Source organism: Mytilus galloprovincialis, chromosome 1 (assembly GCF_965363235.1).
Source record: "Mytilus galloprovincialis chromosome 1, xbMytGall1.hap1.1, whole genome shotgun sequence".
NCBI lineage: Eukaryota > Metazoa > Mollusca > Bivalvia > Mytilida > Mytilidae > Mytilus > Mytilus galloprovincialis.
The window spans coordinates 104,277,019-104,300,451 of NC_134838.1; the positions used below are offsets into that span (position 1 = coordinate 104,277,019).

General features: G+C 32.5%; 2 protein-coding genes across 2 annotated transcripts; both read right to left on the minus strand.

Annotated features, from left to right (window-relative positions):
• Positions 1–26: 26 nt before the first annotated feature.
• On the minus strand, positions 27–7,596 carry LOC143064372 (uncharacterized). Its single transcript, XM_076237191.1, has 4 exons — positions 6,223–7,596; positions 2,617–2,746; positions 994–1,154; positions 27–199 (listed from the first exon to the last, which is right to left on the minus strand). Exons 1-4 carry the CDS (start codon positions 6,272–6,274, stop codon positions 27–29), a joined length of 516 nt encoding a protein of 171 aa, XP_076093306.1. The 5' UTR covers positions 6,275–7,596.
• A 410-nt stretch (positions 7,597–8,006) lies between these two features.
• LOC143052710 (uncharacterized) lies at positions 8,007–10,688 on the minus strand. Its single transcript, XM_076225839.1, has 4 exons — positions 10,559–10,688; positions 9,893–10,037; positions 8,826–8,986; positions 8,007–8,333 (listed from the first exon to the last, which is right to left on the minus strand). The coding sequence occupies exons 1-4, from the start codon at positions 10,608–10,610 to the stop codon at positions 8,197–8,199; spliced, it is 495 nt and encodes a 164-aa protein (XP_076081954.1). The 5' UTR covers positions 10,611–10,688; the 3' UTR covers positions 8,007–8,196.
• Between the last annotated feature and the right edge of the window lie 12,745 nt (positions 10,689–23,433).

The following is a 23,433-nucleotide window of genomic DNA, read 5'->3' on the forward strand; positions in this document are numbered from 1 at the left end:
AATTTCTTTTGTGAACGAGATTCTGGTCATTGGTATCCATAATTATAAGCTGGTGGAGGATATGCTGGGTCTTGTATTGCGTAGGTTGGCGGAGGGAGGTTTGGTCTATACTGGAAGGGATTTGGTGCTTGAGGTATTTGTTGATGTTCGGGTGGCATTGGGTACTGTTGTGGTGCTATCTGAGGTCTGTTAGCGAACGCTGAAAGGAAGAAAAATATATGATGTTAAAATTTCTTCTACAGTAGAGTACTGATATATTTACTGAATACATATGTCCCATATAAATTTGAGCGAAACAGTGCGGCACGTATAGGTATAGCAATATTTACAACTACATGGTCATGATTTCTCAAAATTGACAGTAAGACCGTTAGGGGTTCATGCGCATGATGTATCAAAATACTTTCACGTTCGTTTAGAATAGATCTGTTAATTTCTCGCTTTGATCAGCCAAACAGATACCCCGCAACATTAGTACCTACACAATATTTATACGCCAGAAAAACTTATACCCACCCGCTCGAATTCTTAATATTATTTTAAAATTTATTTTGTTCACACATATAACCTGACAAAAAGTGTAACAAGTATACCGTTCTGCATTAGTAATGCAGAAAGGGATAAGTCCGTAGAAACGGACAAACAATAAAGGTATGCATATTTTTTTTTAACTTTTGATTTTATTTAATAATATTCAATTTGAAAACTGAATAATAATAGTTCAATGTGAGGGTTGTTTCATCTACCTTCGGTTCCAATATTTGATTTGCCTAGAATAAAGTGATTGCACAAAATCCTCTGTCTGTAACATTTTGATGCTACGTTAGGTCCTCATATATCGGACTAGTTTAGAGATATTTTAATAAATAAAATTCAATAAAATCTAAGCGTTTGAAAAACATTTATCCCCTGTGATTTGCAGCAATTTATTTTTATTTACCAGTGATCAATGAGCAAGTCAACAAAAAAAATAATTAAAATTTATGAGCTTACTTGTAGTAGTATGCGTAAAAGTGGGCTTTGGTGGTGTTCTTTTTAAGACAACAGTTTTCTTGGCCTTGGCCAGTCGAATTCTATAGCATACAATTATAACAATAATAATAAATGCTATGCCAACTAGTGATCCAATTACAGCTCCGACAATGGTAGCGGTTCTGAAAAAGGAACATGATTACACATTACCATGACCTGTGCCTTTTGTTGTTTTGATTTCATGCTATAATAATGTATAGTTATAGATGTTTCCCCAACAGGAAGGATTGTGTCTGATATTCATATGATGAAGACGTAATCTTTCAATCAGTTTAATTGAAGTCTGGAGCTGGCATGTCAGTTTACTGCTAGTAGTCTGTTGTTATTTATGTATTATTGTCATTTTGTTTATTTTCTTTGGTTACATCTTCTGACACCAGACTCGGACTTGTCTTGAACTGAATTTTAATGTGCGTATTGTTATGCGTTTACTTTTCTACATTGGCTAGAGGTATAGGGGGAGGGTCGAGATATCATAAACATGTTTAACCCCGCCGCATTTTCGCGTCTGTCCCAAGTCAGGAGCCTCTGGCCTTTGCTAGTCTTGTATTATTTTTTATTTTAGTTTCTTGTGTACAATTTGGAGTTTAGTATGGCGTTCATTATCACTGAACTATTATATTTTTTTAGGGGCCTGCTGAAGGACGCCCTCGGGTGCGGGAACTTCTCGCTGTATTGAAGACCTGTTGGTGAACTTCTGCTGTTGTCTGTTCTATGGTCGGGTTGTTGCCTCTTTGACACATTCCCCATTTCCATTCTCAATTTTATTCTTCCGACATAAGAACTACAGACACTTTTGTAAGAAAAAAAATCCTATATATTTTAATATAACACTGTGTTATATTAAGGTACATAGGATTTTTTTCTGAGACAAGTGCCTTTGATAAGAACAGGAAAATTCGGAATATATACTCCTTCATTAATATATACTCCCCATTTCCTTTCTCAATTTTATCCTTCAACTTGTAAAAAGAGACTATAAGAGCAGAAAATTTGTAGGTACTAGTAAGTATTAAAATTTACAAATTATATACGAAGCACATGGAAACATCTAATTTCAAAATAAATCATGAGATGACTCCTACTAAAGAAAACAACGAGTTGAGTTCGAACAGATATGAAGTATGAAAAGGGCATTTCAGATGTAAATACCAAAAAATGCTACTAAATCTACAACAACGTCTTATCAATGTTTGCAGCCGTTAGTTTTATTCAAATATCAGAAATAGCATATGTAAGATTTTTGCTGTCAGTCTTTAGCAGTATATAAAATATAAAATAGGAAAATCACACAGAGCAGTAATTTATAGAGCTTGTTTACTCATTAATGAAGGCCTTACAGTAACCTTCTATATCCTCGTCTTTTGGTCTTACGAATCGATGGTTCATTGTCCTATAAAGGATCATACCACGTGTCTTTATGTAAATATAAATGTATTTGTGATGCCAATTTATCATTAAGTTAGAACTCACAAACACAATTTATGTAAAAGACATCTTGGAGAAGTCTTACACCCTCAAATAGTGTCATATGAAGATACTAGTAAAAACAATTTACATCAGATACTTATTTTAAGGACTTACGAGCCAGAGCTACTGTATCCATAGTAACTATCGTAGTAGTAGTAACTATTGTAATAATAGTAGTAATAGTAATAATTGGAATAATATCTCGAGTAGGACCGATAGTAGCGAGCACACTCAGCTAGGTCTACTGAAATAAAAATCATTAGGTCTACTGAAATAAAAATCATATTTAATCATAAAAGTAAGAGTGGTATTTCCTCCATGCGATTTTCGGTTTTACCCTACCATTTAAACATAATATTATGAAATAAAAGGGTATGAAATAAAAACACGAAGACTATATCATATTAAATATTATGTCTTTTGCGATTTACAATTAAAATATTTGTACAGTTTGAATAAGCTTTATATTCAACTGCACATACTTTGTGATCTGTTTGTGCTTAGATCTGAAATAGATCCTATTGCGTTTAAAAAAATGTGTTGCAAGATATTAATATTAACGACTTCGAGTCTAAACCTCCTAAATGCACGTGTGCAAGTTACCCATTTATATATTATCCTGCTGGCTACGTTATTACTGGTGACCTAAACATTGTCGTCTCGATAACACTTCTCGGCAAAATGTGTTATCCAAAGACCCGAAATATCGTGAATCTAAATCCATCAATTGGAAACACTACCTTATTGATGGATTCAATCGAGGATTTTGCTCGGCAATGGACTAAACACGAAAACAAATAACGTAGATACTCTTTCAGAATGGATTGAGGATGCGAGGTCGTTAAAACATATTAGAACTAAACAAACTGAATGGTCTATGAGTACGTCATTAATATGTTGTCAATTAAGAAGTCAAGCATCATGGTAAAGTCAGTTTCCAGCAATATTTGTTTAAACATTCAGCAATTTTTATGTCTATAAATGGGCATAACCTATGAACGGTAAAATTGACGCCACCCATTTTCGAACTTGATACCAGTTTTGGTAATAAGCTGTGTATAAGTTTTACAACATTTAGTTGAGGCAAACTAAAGTTAGAGAACGCCGAAACCTTTTTAGGACGTATGTGACGAACGGGACGGACGGATGGACGGACGGAGGGACGGGCCGAATAATGATTACACTTAATGTCCTCGTTGCCTAACGGCTGAGGCATACACACACTCTGATTCATACAAATAATTTCTCTGAAACTGACTTCACCAAGATGCTTGATTTCTTAATTGACAACATATTTTTTACGTTTGGTAGACGTGTTTTCAAACAAAAAATCGGATTTCCCATGGTAACAAACTGTGCCCCTTTTCTTGTCGTCTTGTTACTTTATTCATAAGAGGCATACTTCACACAGGAGCTTCCTCGGAAGAATGAAAAAAGCTAGCACTATCTCTTTATTATTTACGTTTCGCTACATATAGATGATGGCCTCTCTTTAAATATTTTAAAGTTAGGTAACTAAGTGGAACGTATCTATTCTACCGAACTTGAAATAAAGGACTCACCAGTCACAACAGTAAAGTCTGTCTCGAATCTTGACTTATATTTAGAAATTGACAATAAGGGTCATTTGAGAATAAAACTAGATGTGTCAAAACGACACGAATGGCCCGGTCTCAAAAAGTTGAAAAATCTGCAATTTTAACAACACCTGTGGACACAAACGTGTTGTTAGTCTCACATATCAAAAATCAGCTCAAAATCCAAAGGTGTATAGAAAAAAGTCCGCATAACTGTGATTTTCAACAAGTTATCAAAGTCGAAAGCCCGTTATTTCGACAAAAATTAGCGTAGCGGAACGAAACTTAAACTTGATCTGTAGCTCATCATTGTTAACTCACATACCAAAAATCAGCCCAATATCTAAGGAGTTTAGAAAAAAAGTCTGTATAACTGTGATTTTCAACAATTTATCAAAGTTCAAAGTCCGTAATTTCGGCAAAAATTAGCAGAGCGGAACGAAACTTAAACTTGATCTGTAACTCACCATGGTTAATTTACATTCCAAAAATCAGCCCCATATCTGAAGGCGTTTAGAGAAAAACTCCGTTTGTTGCGGAATGACGGAATGACAGAATGATAGAATGATAGAATGACGGAATGACGGAAAGACGGACAAGGGTTAAAATATATGGCATCGACAACTTTGTTGCGGGGCCATAAAAAATCGACAAAAAAGACGAGTTTAGCTTCGCCATGGTGAATTTTCATTTTCCTTGTAGCAAAATTTAATCAACGCATATCTTGAGTTTATTTATCCCAGTTGATACCATGTTTCAGAGCTTGCATTTCTTATCATGATTTCTTTTATAGAGTGTTGCTGCTTATAAGAAAACAATAAAACCTAGAGTTACAAGATGAGAAGTCGAAATCATCACTCTGAAATTTTAACGGGCGACGGTTGGTTGACCGTAACGGTATATCTGTTTCACAGATGACGACAGAACGGTTGCAATTGTCAGAACCACAAAACCATTCTCTTTTCCTCGGATAGCATATGCCGAATTTGATACACCGGGTAATTGTACTTACATGAGCATTACAATAGCTAGGTGCAATATGTCGAGAATCATATACTTATTCTTTCGGAGCACTAGTGATTGCTTATAACTTTTGGTGGGGTTGGTGTTACTCAAATTGAGTTTTCTATGCTGTGTTTAATGTCCCGCTGAATTACTTTATGTCGTTTTTCTTTTTTTGCCATTGCATTGTCGATTCGTTTCGAGTAATGAGTTGAATATGCCTGTGGTATCTTTCATCTCCCTTTTAAAATGAATACATAGCTAGACAATATGCTCAGCACTCAACAACACACCGAAAAACTTATTGTATACCAGTTTCAAATATACTACGTTTCAAGTTCACGGTACACGGTGTACCTTAAACCAAAGTTTTGATTAAGAACCAGATACCGGACAACACAATGTCCCATTTCTTTCAAGAGCAAGGTATAATAAAGAAAAAGCTAAAAATAAACCATTACATTCTGACGTTATTCGGAGGCAGTATTTGATATTTAGGACACTGTTTGGGTTTTTAGTGGAGCAGGTTTATGTTTTATACTAATAATGTTGACGTGTTCACTGCTTTTAAAATTTATACGGAGGGATCTTTATTTATTTATTATTTGAATACAAAAAAACTTTTGAACACTTGGAATGTTTCACACAAATCAAATCTATATAGTCGAAAATTATTTCTTCTCTATCAATAAATCAATGGTTTAATCACCTCGACAATGTACACACACATTTCAACAGGTAAAAAAACATACTTGTATGTTTACAGTGCACAATATCAGTATTATGTTATTCAGTTAGTAAATATTACAATGCATTTCAAATTAACTGATCCCTCCTATAACTGTAATATTTACAGTACAAATAAGAAGTTGTAAGCACAAGCACTTGTGAAATGACACCCCCCCCCCCCCCTTTTTCGTATATTTTTTTCTTGTGTTCAAAGTTTTTTTTAGTTAATATTCTGTCATATTATAACTTACTTGGTGTGTTCTTGCAATTATCCACACATTATTACAATATTTTGTCAATAAATGAAGATTTGTTATTAATTTTGACCCTCAATTGATTCTCAGTTATTACTTTCCACAAATAATAACAGAGGTTTTAATAGGTTGTGAGAAAGTGAAGAATTAAAACGTACCTGCAAGACATAATTGAAGAATCAGATTGGTTAACAATGATATAACTCCCATTTTGACACACGAGAAAACAAATGTAACAACATACACAGTTTATTAGATATCAAAACCCATCATTAAATACTATTTTTAAAAATGTGAATCTCTTGTCCTTAGATACGAATCGATGTTTTTGTCACGTGACCAAACAAATGCTAATACCTGTCGCTGCTTTCATCAATGTGTGGTGTCTGATGATTACAAAATACGATATAAACATAAATAATTATGAAATATGTGGAACTGAGGCATTAACAACATTAAATATTTGTTCAAATAAACAATTATTGATGTTCTTAAAAAAGGGTATATATTATTGAGATATGTTTGTTCAGTCTATAAAAGATTATAAAATAAACTAACGGTACAGCTGAAATCCTTGTCGTTGAACTCCCGCTAATTTTTGAAAGAGATAAAATATAATATGAAGTCTTTGTTAATAATACTTGTTATCTTGGTTTCAGTTCATCAATGTATGTTGAATCATAGTGGAGTTATAGTCTTTGACACCAGTGCGGTTATTTTGCAGGTTGCAATTAATATTAACTACGAAATAACACGGAATGCGGAAAAAGAAAAAAACTTGGCATTATAAGCATTGAAAACAATATATTGATAAAGGTAAAGTAGAACGATGATTACATCATACATGAAAGGGACAATCTTCAGATTGAAATAAGCATTTTTTTTTTAATTATAAGATATAAATTGTGTACATATTTGATCTTTGTCGAGTATAGACATAAGATTTGATAATTAAATTCGGGACTGTATGACGATTCGATCATGCACAGTTAAAACAAGTAATTATTGTTCATAACAGATTGGCATATTACGATTAAGATCTATGATTTCAGTCTGTTCTATTTGTTTATTATCAAGCTTTTTGTTTTACCAGTTTAGGGTATTCTTTGCCAGTTTTTCTCTCTATTCATATCTTGGTATTTTCGTCTGTATCTATTTTCTATTGAATTTTGCAGAGCTTGTATTTCCGGATATCAATGACATCTACATAGCATCTTCCAAGGAAGCAATTTAATCACGGGTTTATTTCTTCGAAAGAACTTATACTTGACATCATGGTCTCAGATGAAGAAAAATTGTTTAATAGATGTCTTAATGATCACAAATAGCAACTCATTTCAGGATTTTAACTTATCATGTGCGACAGAATGCATGGGTGCAAACAAAATTATATTGACTGCTCAACCTTACATGGTTGATCCCCTGATTTTATAAAGTAGCAATAATGTTAACCATACAAAACATCAATATTGAGAATTAAAAAAAAATAATAATGATTTCATGTTGTGTATATGGGTTGAGCAAAGGCATGAAACAACCAATCTAATTAAAAACCGATCTCTCATCGCTCTCGTTTTCTGATATGACGCGTGGGAGATCTAACGAAACCGGCTTTGAGGTCACATGTGAGTGAACTTAAAGTTATGAATTTTTAAAGATATGCAAATGAGTTGACGACCTATTAATAAGCCAATCAAAAAAGTTTATGAATTATTTTGACTGACGATTTCGTCGTAAATAAAATGAGTTACATCCCTTTGCCTTACGTTAAACTTACAAGATCGTGGAAGACTCAATTTCATTGGTTGAAAAAGACACACCTACGAGGTCACTCACATGTGACCTCAAAGCGGGTTTCGTTAGATCTCCCACGCGACATATCAGAAACAGGAGCGTTGAGAGATCGGTTTTTAATTAGATTGTGAAACAACAACATTGTAAATAATATTTTTGTCTAAGTCATTAGACATAATACTGTATATTCATATAAACGTATATTTTGACTAAGTCATTAAACATAAAACTGTATAATCATATAAACGTATATTTTGACTAAGTCATTAAACATAATAGTACTGTTCAAATTATGCCCGATCGTTCCTGTACTGTCAATAAAAACACAGGTATCTGTATTATCTGTATCCGTAATTATAAGCTGGTGGAGGATAGGCCGGATCCATTGATGCATATGTGGGCGGAGGAATATTTGGATTATACTGGAAGGGACTTGGATGTGGCTGTGGTGGTGGTGGTGCAATATTTGATGCCGCTAAAAAAAAATATCAAGTTATTCTGACACATAAAACTTGTAAAAAGCTATGACATTTTGTAAGAGGACTTGAAAACTTATATATACTTCTATTTCATTTACATATAAAAAAAACCCCGTGTTTACACAGAGATATGTCTCGCTTGTATGTAATTTAGATAGTATAATGCACATGTAGAAATTAAAATGGCAATACTTTAACAGGTAAACTATTCATAATATTCAAAGTCAACCATGGCTAAGGTGAAGGGCTCAAATAATGTACCTAAAAAATGAGATGCACGCCATCAATGTTTATACAACTGCATATTATTGAGTGACTTCCTCAAGACGGGGCACAATGCTTTAAACTTCTTTGTCTGCATCTAAAACAAAATATCGTAAAGTAAACTCGTTCATGACTCACGTGTCAGGTCTTTGACAAAGTTAGAAAATTGTCATTATAAAATTAATGAAATGTGTATATAAATGAAAATTAAAATATAAACGTACTTGTAACAACGTTGACTGTTTTCTTAACTGGCTTTGGTTTAATAACTACAGTAGTTTTTTTATTGCCTTTCCTTACACGATAGCAGACGCATACTGTTACAGTAACAATAAAAGCTAGACCAAATATGCAACCAATTACTATCCCTGCGGTCATACCAGCCCTGAAATTAAAGATAGTATTTATTATTGAAATTAATGTTTTAAAGTTTTCTCATCATCCGACATTATCGTCCTCTATTTGGAAATCTCTATAATAGATATGAACATGTGCAGAACAAAAAGTGGATTAGTTTTCCATTTAAAAGTAATATTTACATTTTAATGTAGCGGATTGTGTATCAGGGTTAAATATCAGGCAAACAAATATGAAAAAAACGTGACAAAGAAGCTCGAATCAAACAAAAAAATGGAAATGAACTCGAATTTTTTTACTAGTTGATGGTATATTTATGATTATATGTTAATGTAAAAGTAAACTCTAAAATTATGATAACAATAAAATCAGATACACCCACATCGATTATAACATTGGTAGTAAAATTCAATATGAAAACACTGAGGCCCTATCTTCGTATTTTATGATAGTCTAGAGGCAAGTAAAAGGCCACCATTCCTTACAAAAGTTCACCGCGATAACTGCTTGGACAATAAATGAGTGAAAAAACGTGAAAAAGTTTCCATCCAATAACATTCTCGTATTCAATTTATTAGGTAATAAGACTTTTGCATTAACTCCAAATTTATACGAATTGTTAAAAGCTGTTGCTAAAACACTGACTATAAAACTACGTATTTGTCTGAAGGCAGTGTGGCATATAAAATGCCATTAAGTTAATTATTTACATTGTATCATGTGTGACGTGTTGTTCTCTGCTAGTATTTCATGTTTGTAATATAATATCATATTTGTAATTTAGTTATGTTTTTATTGGTATAGCACGTATTTGCTTTTTGCAAATTAACTCATTCATTCAATGAAACAAGTGTACAATTCTCGAAATAAATAAGGCTTAACTGAGTATCAACCTACACTAAATCACTACAGTACTACAGTACAGCATACTTACGAGCCAGTACTGTCGTATCCATAATAAGAATCATAGTAATAATAGTTATAGTAATAGTAGTTGTAATACGAATAATAACGAGAGTAGTATCTGGAATAGTAACCAGAGTATGATCTATAGTATCTGGCGGCCTCTACAAGGTTTACTGAAAATACAAAACAACTTTTAATAATAAAATATGCTCAACAAACCAGTTCATACTTTCGTTTAAAATGTTTTACATTTTTATTTTGTCATGTCGAGGCCTTTTCTTAGCTTGCAATACGGTATGGGTTTTGCTCATTGTAAAAGACCATATCTCAAGCACCTATGTGACGGTTTTTTTCTCATAGTCAACCCTGAGGCATGTTGAAGATTATAACAAGAATTCATATGGTACATAAATTATGTAATTATATTAAGGCAGCATGGACAATGAGATGTCAAATTATTACTTAACTTTGTATGATATGTGTTTTCTGCTGTTTATTATTGTGTCATATATGTAGTATATATTTTGCCCTAGCATGTAAATGCTTTGCAAATAAATTCATCCATTCAAACCTCGAATTATTGATAACTTTTTTTTTCGTGTACTCTATTTATGACCTGTGTAATATTCTAATAAAGGGAATCATAACCTAAACAGATTTCGAAAAATAAATGCAAATTAGCCCATACACATACCTGATAAAACTATCTGAAACAACCTATAGATAACCCCCGTTATTGTGTCCATTTTAACTAAAAAATACTGGTACTAAAACATGGCCGAACATACAATTAATATTTAATCCTTTATTATTGTTTGTTGGGAAAACGGTTGTCGCTATCACGTGATCAAACGCGGATAAATGAAATGTTTCGGTAACAATTAAGGCATTTAAATAAAACTGAACATTTAAATATTTCACAAGGGCTGTGACATTTTGAAATAACATAGAATAAGAAACAGGCATGTTTATTCCAGTTATTGGCCCCAAGTGTCAAACACATTGAAAAGACAAAAAAAAAATCAATTATTCCAAATTAAAACAACTAATCATTATTTAATGAAATCAAGATATATTTTTTTTCTGTTCTTACGTAAATGTGTAAGCAGTTCAATATATTTCAATTCAACTCTTCATTAATCAAATGTACAAAGGTACATGTATTATTAGTATATACTAAATATAGATTACAAAAATATATGATCATGACAAAACAGACTTACAATAATAAAGTGAAACGAAAAGCTCAGTACAATTTTAAGAGGAAACAAGGTCTGGAACTTTGTAGTATTGCAAAAACGAATCCAAAAGAAATTTTGGGTAACCTTAAAGCCAAAAAACAAACCAAAGTGTGTAGCGGACAACTAAGCAATGTTTAGTTATTTTGAAAATGTTCTTGGTATGAACCCATCCGAGCTATCTGATGCAGTGTTAGATCTTTTAAACAACACTTATTTTGATGGTGTAAATATAGACTTATTGGGTACAGACATCTCTGAAGACGAAATTATTAAAGCACTAAAGAGACTTAAATCCGGGAAAAGTGCAGGTAACGATGAAATTGTAGGTGAGATGTTTTCGTCATGTCCTTCATTTTTCGCACCTATTTTAAAAACTTTGTTCAACTCGATATTTGCTATCAGAGTATATCCAGAAAATTGGACTGAATGTTTAGTTATTCCTGTTCCTAAAAGTGGAAATCTTACGAGTCCGATTAATTATAGACCTATAATATTAGTAAGCATCCTGTCAAAGTTGTTCACTAGTATTTTCACTGACCGTTATTATCGTGGTCTCAGGACGATAATCATATAATAGACAACCAATTTGGATTCCAGCCAGGACGGTCTACTGTTGAAGCTATATTTACACTACATGGAATTATTTCACATACTCTTCGGCATAAATCAAAATTATACTGTGGCTTCGTAGACTTCCGAAGGGCGTTTGATAAGGTGGACAGAAGAATGTTGATAAATAAACTTCTCAAATCTGGAGTTAGCAGTAAATTCGTAAAAATGGTAAATTCTATTTATTCATCTGTGCGTTTACGTGTGCGGTCTGGTGGAGTACTATCGGAGGCTTTTGATAACCATCTTGGTGTACTTTTCTTATTTTTTATAAATGACATTATTCAAGATATCTCCACTGATGTAAACGAAGATGTCATATCTTTGAATGGAATTCTTATATATTTAATACTTTTTGCTGACGACACCGTTTTACTTGGAAAAACACCGACTGTTCTGCAACACTTATTCGATAAACTTTTACTTTACTGCAATTAATGAAATATCGAAGTAAACGCTGATAAAACCAAAGTAGTGGTATTTAGAAATGGATTTAGACCGGTAGATACTATTTTTTACTATGATAACAAGGAACTGCAAGTTGTTAATTTATATGTGTACCTTGGTGTATTATTAAATTACAACGGAAAGTTTTTACATACTCAAAAACGTCTAGCACCACAAGGATCTAGAGCCATGTTACCTTTAATGAACTCTCTCAAACAATTCTTTATCACTGCAGAAGAACAGATGTTTCTTTTCGACAGTGTGGTCGGATCCGTCTTAGGCTATGCATCAGAAATATGGGGTTTCCATCGTGCTAAAGATATCGAACTTATTCATAATCGATTTTGTAGATTTGTGTTAAAATTGAGTCGAAATGTACCAACATGTTTTTTATATGTCGAACTTGGCCATTTAACTCTTTTTATTGTAAGAAAACAAAAAATATTGAAATATTGGTGACAGATTATTACAAATAAACCCAAAGTTGTATATGATGTGTATTAACTCTTGTATGTCGATGCTATCAATGGTTGTTCAAAAGGCTGGATAAAGTTATCCAAAGGATAAAGTCTGTATCCACTGGATAACTTTTGTCCACTGGACAAATCCGGTTGTTCAAAAATTGTCCAGTGGATAAAATAGCTTAACCATGGACAAAATTTGTCCAGTGTCTAGGGGTTCGGATAAGTTCTTATCCAGTGGCTAAATATGGCTGCCCATGTGTTGTATGATGTGTAGTAGACATATAAACCACGCATAAATAGTGAATTTCACGGTGAACCATATAAAGAATTTCAGGCTAGGTAAAGATTTTCTGAAGCTAGCATAGAAGTTTAAACAATTTTGCTTTATGATGATTTGAAAAGACCTACCCAGAGAAATTATGCCATTCCAGTTGCCACACAGATTAAAATTACTCTAAGATGTTTTAACAGTTGCATTGCTTGTTATTGCGTAATATTGAAATGGAAAAAAATCGGTTCGGACAAATTTTAAGAACGCCTGTTACTTTAAATTATTACATGACGTGACAAAAGTTCTGACGTAAGAGATGCTCGGCCAACGCACCTGTTGATGAACAATACGATACCAGTTGTTTTTCATATCGCATAAATTTTCTAACTGCGATTTGGAAAGCACAATAGAATAATCCGAAATACTGGTCATGCAGTTCTCTTATTTAATAAATTAAAGGACAAGGTACGATAAGCATCAGAGAACGACCCCCTTATATTTCGTTCAAATTGAAAGTTACTCGCCATTAATTATAATATTATATTTAAAGAAAAATCAAATCATGCCTATATTTTTGTAAACATCAATAGATTTTCCAACTTCCGCTGATATTATTCATGCTCTGTTGCTGTAAACACCTTAAGATTTGTGAAAAGGGCAGACTGAAAATTGCAGTTCTGCATTTTAAACTATGAGCGTACCTACGGCCCACGATCATATTTATACCAGACGTTTCTTGAACATAAATGTTGATGCAGTTCAAATATTTTAGTGGGTCGAAGGTACGCTCATAGTTAAAAAAAAATTAAAAAATGACAAATATCGTCGTAGTTTTCATTGAATCATCGAATTTTTTAAACGAGCTGCTGTTCAGGTGGAGATGCGCTTAACAGAGATACATTAATAGACAGATATGGTGCAATATATATGCCTGCAACGTGATCAGACGCATACACATTCCCATCTAGGAGGGACATTTCAAGGCAACCTCCCATATTTTCGATTTTTGAAAAATTTTAATCGGGAATAGTCCTGTCAAGGACTCGTAAATGTGTGACCCCAGATTTACTCTGATGCACGCCGTTTCCCGATGTTTTTTTTAAAAGTATAAATCCAAACTATAAACGCAGCATACTGTGTGAAAATATGGGGAGTTTTTGTGACACTTTCAGTGCAATTTCGTAAGAAACTAATGAGTTTTAAAATGGTTGCCGAAAAACGCTGCTTGCAAAAACAAGTTTTTTTTAGTAACCTTTTTTGGTGGCTGCATTAAAAATGCGTCTTTTAGAGACAACAGTTTTAAATTGTATTGTATCGTCCTGAACATGCCTGAAATATTTGCTACTGGACATTTGCAACCTCAAATCACTCAATTCGAATTGTACTTGAAAATCACTGTTCACCCAATAACATTTTTGAAGCAGAATGTGCACCCTGTTAGTTGGAAATAAAACTAAATCAGTAAAATTAATAGGAAATTTACGAAACCAGACAGGGAAAATGAAAACAAAATACCAAACACCATTCAGATCCAGTTACATGTTTTTTCAATACCTCTCAGATAAAAGCACGTTACTCTATATTTAGTAATGTCATCCTTTTTCTGCCAAACTGTATGCATATCGGTTAACTTTGAAGCAATTTATCTTAAAAAAAACCCAAGGATGGTGATATGTGTCTTTATACATTCACGGGCTCACAAAATAATCCTTGAAATTGTTAGTTTTTAGTCTTTCTCCATATATAAGAAATCGTAATGAATTAGTGACGAGGTTCGGAATATTTTTTTTCGTTAGTATGCCATTTTGGGGGATTTTCTGCGACTATCATACAAGTGAAAGGTTTGACTAGCCATAACACCAGGTCCAATCCACCATTTTCTACATAAGAAAATGCCTGTACCAATTCGGAATATAACAGTTGTTATTCATTTGTTTAATTTTGCAGTTAGATTAAGGACTTTCCGTTTCAATATTTCCTCGGGGTTGTTTTTTTGTTTGTTTTTTTACTTTTTATTAGCACTTTCTTGAATCTTTTCATGCTTTTGATTAACTCATTTATTAGATAACTGTTTTCTTGCTAAATTCTGATAATTTTAATATACATTTTTGTCTCCTTTTTACCCCCTTTTCTCCTTTCTCCTGCCCCTCTCTCCCTTCTCCCGCCCCTCTCTGCCATGCTCCCATTACCCTGTTCAGGCCCTCATTAATATAGTTCTGTAAATCATTTTCACCATCAATGATAATCATTGCCATTAATGTTAATTTGGCATGCCATACTTGAAAGAAAGCGGACGTGAAAGAAAGCACCTTTCGTAAAAGCGTCAATGAAGATGAATCCGGGGATAGGGAAATTCGCCTAATTGCGGACACTTTTTAAAATCCGGAAGTTTGGATACCGTAGAGGCCAATTGCGGACATACTGGTGGTTGCATTGGACAGGAAAGGATAGAGGGGTATCAAACGGACTATTTCCCGCGTTTTTATGTCACCTCTCTTGATTGGTAGATTGGAAATACTTAAAACCCGCGGAAATGCGCAGTCGTGTAAATGCGGACATAGGGAGTTAAAATACGGACACCTTGTCGTCAAATTGCGGACACTTATTTTTTTTAACTACTCTTGCCATTCAAAACGAAATTACTATGTTTATATATACGATTAAATTTCATGAATACCCTTTCATTGCATCTTAAAGCATGTCTGAGAATCGGTTTCGCACGTAAACTTGTAATACACGTGGAAAGGTGACAAAAATAATAATAAAAAGTATAAATATCTCAGAAATGTTGATTATTCTATTGTGACTATTGTCTATCAAGATGCATCTTTATATCCATTTTTTTTGTTTATTTTTATTTTTTTGTTTTATGTTTTCGGTTTTTTTTCAGTTTCTTTGATTTTTTTCAACTAGCTGTTTTTAGAATAAAAAAAATATTAATAAATCAAATAGCGTATTAAGAACATATCTCGTACCTCATGCTGATTCTTATACTATGATGTCGTTTCATTCATATTTTACTTAGAATAAGACACGGACTCTAGGTGAATTATAGAACGATGCCATTAAAATAATATTGTTGTGCACACAGTTTGCCAATATATGTATAGATATCGATGCATTTTTGTCTGTTTTACAACAATATATTAAATTTGATTTTAATAGAAGAAAAGTAAAATACGGATATAGATAGCAATTTACATGGTTTAGAATGGCAGTAAGTACGATAGATGGTTTTACATTTAACTGATTACTAGGCAAGATACAAAATTATTTATTCATCGGTCTGTCTATCTAAGATTCATTCACCAATCTATCTTAAATGTGCTTTGATGGATACACAACCTTTTTAAATACCAATGGAAGAATCTCCATTAATTTCGATTTTCTTGTGGAGCATGTTTTTTTTTTAAATGACCAATGGTGTGTTTTCTTGACTTTGTCAGTTTCCTAGTTTACGTTTGTTTTCCGATTCATCATTTTTTCATGACGGAGACGGACAGACAGACAGACGACTCAATGCACAATGTCATTTCTATTGGACGCTTGCAGGAAGTCAAAAGAGATCATTAAAACCGATGTAATGGTATTTTATTTTATCATATTTTAAAAAGTTTTATATAATCATTTCTCCAAAAGAATGTCTGTCATAGTAATAAGTTCGTATGCCTCTTCTACAGTAAGAATGTCCAACTCGTCACCTCTTCTACCTAATTGTCTAGCAATAAACACAATGCTGCTGAGTTAATTTTCCTTATCACTTTCAACAATTTCGCATAGTAGTGTTGATACATATACATGTTTAGATAAACATAATAATTTCATCAATAAACAGCAAACAACATCATTGTCAAACAGCCACTCTTCAGACTTCTTCGAGACATTGTTGCAATTTAATTTTGGCGACGATTTTATGTACATTTAATTTCATTCCATTTGCTCTTGCAAGAAGTCCTATACATGTAGACATTCTGTAAAGAGAGAGCATTAGACTGACTAAAAAACCCAGCTTTGAGCAGGACGTTTTTCAGTTTTTGAACTAGTGAAGAGTGGTGCAATTGGGTTTCTATTCTAAACATGCATGTAATTTAAGTCCTTGAATTACTTATCAACCCTTACATATTTAATGTGGGATTCGTGATGTTCTCTGTTTAGTCAAGTGTATTATTGTTTAACTGTTTGTCTTTTTCATTTTTAAACAGGGCGTTGTCAATTTAATGTCGAATTATGACTGTCCTTTTTTAAATTAAGAACTCGAATATCAAAATTAGAGTATAGTAAAATAAAGTTAAACAGTTAAAGGAAGTATAGATAAAAAAAGAAATTTTACTACTTATTTTATATGTTTATTAAGGTATACAAATAATGAAAATTAATTTTTCAATATGTATTTGCATTCTATTTGCTTTCGATTTTATCTTTTTTTACCCCAAAAACGTAAATTTAAGGAACAATTTTGAATGGTGACAAATAAGGGGAAGGAACTCCAGTTGTTTTATTTACGATCTAAAGCTAAGGCACTTGTTAATTAACAATGTGTTTGACACCAAAGCTGTCAAGTGAAGCCATGCACTAAATGGGTCACTTAATTTGACAGTTTACACAGCTAGATGAACTTCCTGTTCATGGAAGAATTACGAATTTGCCGGTATTTCAAAGAAAAATCACTTATGAAATCAATCTGAAGGCTAAGAAATCCAGGTGAAAACGGGTCATTTTCGGAATTCCAGGATATGCAATGACCCGGCGGGTGTGCCGGTTGATCCCTCAGAATTGAGTGAAATTCTCGGGTCACACCCGCAGAATACGTGTCAGTTGACAGTAGAAAAAATCAAACTGCCAAATGCATAATATTTGTTATATGAAGAATGAAATAAAAAACAAATCAATCCAAATCTTTATTGATATCATATTTATGTATCTGTTTCGCATTATTACTGTATATATATAGAAATGTATATATAGATACTAAGAGAATTTTGCGTATGTTCCACATCTGCACCACTACACGTGTCCAAAAAATCTTGTGTCCGCATTTCAGCTATCATGTTATTTTCGGTAGTGTAAATGCGGACATTTGCTTTTTCATATTTTGTAATCATATGTAGACAAATCAGTAAAAAGAGTAAACAGAAATGTGTTCTTCAATATAATACTCCATGCCTTTTTCTTTTCAACACATAAATTACCACGCTTACATGAATAACTGTGTATTGACTGTGACACGATGACTTTGGATTTTTTTCCAAATTTCCCGGGTTTCAAACTTGTTGACATAAGCTATTTATAGCATGTACTTTCAAACACATGGCATGGAAGTAAATCGTAAGTAATGAACATGATATCATCATTGCAACAAAATAGAGTGTAAATAAAAAACAAAACACATTTTTTCATATATTTATTTTATATATTTATTTCAAATTTTTATTGAAAAGTGTGATATTCGTTTTCCGTCCGCAAATCGCCAATGTCCGCAATTAGGCGAATTTCCCCTAAATCACCTAGTTTGTACATTCCAGGGCGACGACCTCGTCATTTATAAAACAAAATACATGTTTCTGAAGGTAAAGATGTACTAAATTAACATCAATATTCATCTGTTGAGTAAAGAATACTTATGCAAAATGTGTTCCTGTTAAGAAACCACCATTCCTCGGAGATTCCATTCTAAACAAAGTTTTGCAGTTTTTACGCTACAAAAGACATGTTGACATGATTAACGTCTGTGTCACAGGGTTCTTAATATTGAAATTTAGTAAAAAAAAAAGGAACTGTTTTAGTATGAACAACTTATCAAAAAAAGGTATGTATGGAAAATGCCATTTTTCGACTTTTCGCGAATCTTGATGTACTTTCTCAAACAGAGCTTGAATAATATCATTAAGAGTTCTCTGGTTTTGGGAGGTGTCCTCCGGATAACATTTTGTCCAGTGGATAGCTGGACAATCCTTAACCAGTTTTTGAACAACACAATTTAACCTCTGGATAGCAATCCACTGGATAAACATTTATCCAATGGACAAGCTTATCCAGTGGATAACTTTATCCAGCCTTTTGAACAACCGGGCCCTGGGCTTCAAATATACGAGATATATTATATGATCTTGGGTTAAACTATGTATGGCTAAACCAAGATGCTACCACACTATGTATAAATACTATTAAAACTCGTATCAAAGATCAATACTTGCAGAATTGGTCAACTACTATTCAGGAATGTAGTAAACTGTCATTTTATTGTAGATTAAAATTAACTTTTTATATTGAAAAATATCTTTCTTATAGCAATAATGTTAGTCTGTTAACATTTTACGTAGTGGAACATTAAAGTTAAATATTGAAGTTGGTCGTTATAATAATATTCCTAGAGAAAATCGTTTATGTGAATGTTGTAAAATGTGAGTTATTGAAGATGAATATCATTTTGTTCTTGTTTGTTCAGCTTATAGATCTGTACGAACCCAATTTTTACCAAAGTATTATTGTTCTTGGCCTAATGATCGCAAACTATTAAATATACTACAAGCTCCTAGTAAGTCTCTTACGATTGAATTATGTAATTATGTAAAAGCTGCATGGAATATTCGATCAAGTATAATATCATAACTTTATTATGTCATGTCATCGTATTATACTATTGTTCTCTGCTGTCTATTCATGTTTTATATTATGTAATATATGTTGTTAATTTTGCCATAGCATGTCTATGCTTCTGCAATAGAGATTCATTCATTCATTCATTCATTCATTCATAAGTATGAAATTCACAAAAAAATAATTACAGTCATATAAATATAATTTTAAATAGCAAATATATGTAACAAAAAAATTCCATATAAACTTACTGAAAACAGTAATTTCTGAGCTTCATTGCTCTGAATATAAATTTTCCTAAGTTGCACAAGTCTTTTACATTAGTAGTGCTTAATAATATTATAGTATACATTGCAAATGCAACTAATATTTGGTTTTATAATGATATAGGATCACACACTGCCAACAACATGGATACCATTAAAATGTTACAAAGTAGGGCGGCGAGGTTTGTAGTTGGTGACAGCCATCGAACCATTAGCATACCACACCTCTCACAACAACCACCAATACACAACACTGCAAGAGCACCGAACTATGAACATGATCATAATGCTAACCTGCTTAATTCCAAGAGCAACAATCATATAAAGAGGACGCACTCAAAGATTCCATGTTCTTTTTGCAAGCACGCAACTAACAACTATACCAACAATTAGTCTTCGTCGACACCATCGAAACAGACGTTCCGTCAAATCAAATACTATTACATATAATAATAATAATAATAATAATAAATTCTTTATTTAAAGAGGGTAACTCAATTAGAACTAGTCTAATTTTCATTGAGGCCCTCAAACAAAATACATGCATACAGTTAACATTCATACATTGATACATTAAAGTACAATATATATTACAATATATATTACTAGTATATACACAAGTCAATTATTCAAACATACAAATGGTAATAAATGGCAATATTTGATAAAGTTTTGTTAAAGGAAAACAAATTATTTGACTTGCATATAATTTTCAAGAAAATGAGTATTACAATGTTTCTTGAATAATTCCACATTACGACATTTTTTTTTATTTCGAGTGGTAAATTATTTCATACTTGGGACATATGTATATACTATATCTATTAAATTTTATTTGGAAAATCTATATGGAAATTATGTTTTACTTACTTTACTTAACTATCACCTACAAAAACATTTTATTGTAGGCGTCTTTTTCAGATTTATTTGTCACTTTGTTTGAATTTTAAAATCAGTCGTGTTTGCATGTCTGTGATGTTTGTTTACATTAAACTATGATCTATATAGGGTCAATATTATTTCTGACCCTTTTTGACGCTGTGGTGTTAATCGTGAAGATTCCTATCATTTCTTTTTTAAATGTCTATTATATTCAGACATACGAAATAAAATTTTTGAAAGTCTGCGCTGGCTTCCAAATGATTGTAAAATTAACATAGAAGTACTAACCTCGGGTAGTTGTCTTCTTTCTCTAGAGCAAAACCAAACCATTTTCAAAAATGTCTTCGAATTTAATAAAAGTTCGGAAAGATTTCAAATTGTCTAGGTGGCAAACCATGATCGCACACACATCATCATCTAAGTAAAATTTTCCCCCCTTGTTTGTCCTTTTTATTATTCGTTTTTATTTTATTTTGTATTTTATTTTTTGTGTTTTTGTTTTCTAAATATTCCTTTATTTATTTTTATTTTTTTCTGTATTATTATTATTTTATTTTTTCTTCAATTTTCCGTTTTTTTTATCCATATTTATATATATATATATATATATACCACTATATTCCGTACTGGACTCTTACACTTTTCAGGAATTTTTTAATTATACTAGTTTTAATTACAGTTGGCAGGGATGTGTAAATACGCAGCCAACTTCTATAACTTAACCTTAGTAAAAAATTATTACTCATTTTTCTTATCATCAAATTACTATATTTTTGGGATGTTTAAATACGCAGTCGCTGTTGCAATTTCTCTACCGTTGTCATATTTTAAATATTATACCAGCTTAGATCGGTCAGGACTGTTTATTGGGACTGTTTTTCCACGCAGTTGTTTAACATCTCAACTGTCACCACCTTTGGGAATTTAGAGTTGTGCCAGTTCACATTGTAAATAACTATTTTTATTTTGGCATCTCTTTGTAGTCTTTACGCCGTGTTTGGAAATATTAAAATTGTTCTGGACAGCGTTCGCTTAAATTGTATAAATTTCAAGATTTTGATAGAGTCTTAATTTGAATTGACATGATTCATTTGTCATCGTGCAATTACCGAGGAAGGATAAAATTGAGAATGGAAATGGGGAATGTGTCAAAGAGACAACAACCCGACCAAATAAAAAACAACAGCAGAGGGTCACCAACAGGTCTTCAATGTAGCGAGAAATTCCCGCACCCGGAGGCGTCCTTCAGCTGGCCCCTAAACAAATATATACTAGTCCAGTGATAATGAACGCCATACTTATTTCCAAATTGTACACAAGAAACTAAAATTAAAATAATACAAGACTAACAAAGGTCAGAGGCTCCTGACTTGGGACAGGCGCACAAATGCGGCGGGGTTAAACATGTAATCTGTTATCCGAAATATCTAACATATTGTTCGTTTTATTGTGTTTTTGGTGATGTTGTACCCTTTTAGACTTGTTATATATTATATTTTGTAGTGTACTGCATCATGTTTATATGATCCATCGCCCCGTAAGATTTATCGTTGACTATTTATTCAGTCATTTTATATATACTAAATAGATATACCATTCTATACATGCATGCTCATGCATATATTTTTGTATTATATTGCTATAAATGTTAAATGGAGACGACTTCATAAGTCTGTTTGATTTGTGTCTTATCCAATTTGTATTTGAACAAATAAAATATGTTTAAACTAAAACCAATTGTGCCTTGCACCCTCCGATACCGTCTGTTTTGTGGAAATTTGTCTTGAATTTAAAGTTTATATATATATATATATATCTTATCTCCATAAATCAGTATATGATGGCAAACTATTCTTGTATTACTGATAAAATATGAAAACAAGATGAACTTATATGTTTTCGTCATATACATTCTTGGAGCCCTATTTTTCGAAAGGATCCAAGCAGTTTCTATTTGAGATAGCTTATGCACCTTCCCGGTTCTTATTTTCGGTGAACATTGATTTTATTTTGAAAATGTGCATAACAAGTTTGAAGGTAAATATGATGAAATGTACTATTTACTTTATTACCAGTTTCTCATATTCTCTTTCTATAATACACACGAAACCATAAATGCATAGAACATATAATTATATTTGAATGTCATTAATTTTGACGTTGTTTATCATTTTAATAACGTATTATAGCATTCTTTCATTTGTTTTTTTATGAATATTGCTTTTACTATTACGTCTTTTTTTTTGTGTGATATCTATTTGACGTGGCTCTGTACTTATACATCCCTTCATGGTGTTATTGTGCTATGGTACATTTCTGTATTTTAGTCTTTCTTTTTTGCTAATGTGTTTTGTCTATGCATTTTTGTTTTTCTGTGTTGCATATAACGTGGCTCCGTACTTATACATCCTTTCACTGTGATATTGTGCTATGGGTAATTTCGTAGTCTTGTCTTTCGTATTTGCTAATGTGCTTTGTCTATATGCCTTTTTGTGCTTCTTTGTTACATATTTTTCTGTTTTATAGTGATTAATATTCTAACACAATGTTCACTGCTATATCCCTAATTTTACCAATCGTGTCTGCTTGTTTTGTTCATACAAGGTTTTCAATATCACGGAATTTGACGCCACTGTCAAACAAGTGATATGTTCAGCTAGCTATAAAACCAGGTTTAATCCACCATTTTCTACACAAGAAAATGCATGTACCAAGTCACGAATATGACCGTTGTTATCCATTCGTTTGATGCGTTTGAGGATTTGATTATTCCATTTCATTCTGGACTTTCC

What these genes read in the sequence shown, in the direction of transcription:
- LOC143052710 (XM_076225839.1), bottom strand. Translation starts at nt 10,610, where the DNA reads ATGGACACAATAACGGGGGTTATCTATAGGTTGTTTCAGATAGTTTTA. An exon ending in GTTTCAGATAGTTTTATCAG is followed by an intron (nt 10,038 to 10,558) that starts GTATGTGTATGG and finishes TTGTATTTTCAG; the next exon opens with TAAACCTTGTAGAGGCCGCC. An exon ending in GGATACGACAGTACTGGCTC is followed by an intron (nt 8,987 to 9,892) that starts GTAAGTATGCTG and finishes CTTTAATTTCAG; the next exon opens with GGCTGGTATGACCGCAGGGA.
- LOC143064372 (XM_076237191.1), bottom strand. Translation starts at nt 6,274, where the DNA reads ATGGGAGTTATATCATTGTTAACCAATCTGATTCTTCAATTATGTCTT. An exon ending in GGATACAGTAGCTCTGGCTC is followed by an intron (nt 1,155 to 2,616) that starts GTAAGTCCTTAA and finishes TTCCTTTTTCAG; the next exon opens with AACCGCTACCATTGTCGGAG. An exon ending in TTTTACGCATACTACTACAA is followed by an intron (nt 200 to 993) that starts GTAAGCTCATAA and finishes TCTTCCTTTCAG; the next exon opens with CGTTCGCTAACAGACCTCAG.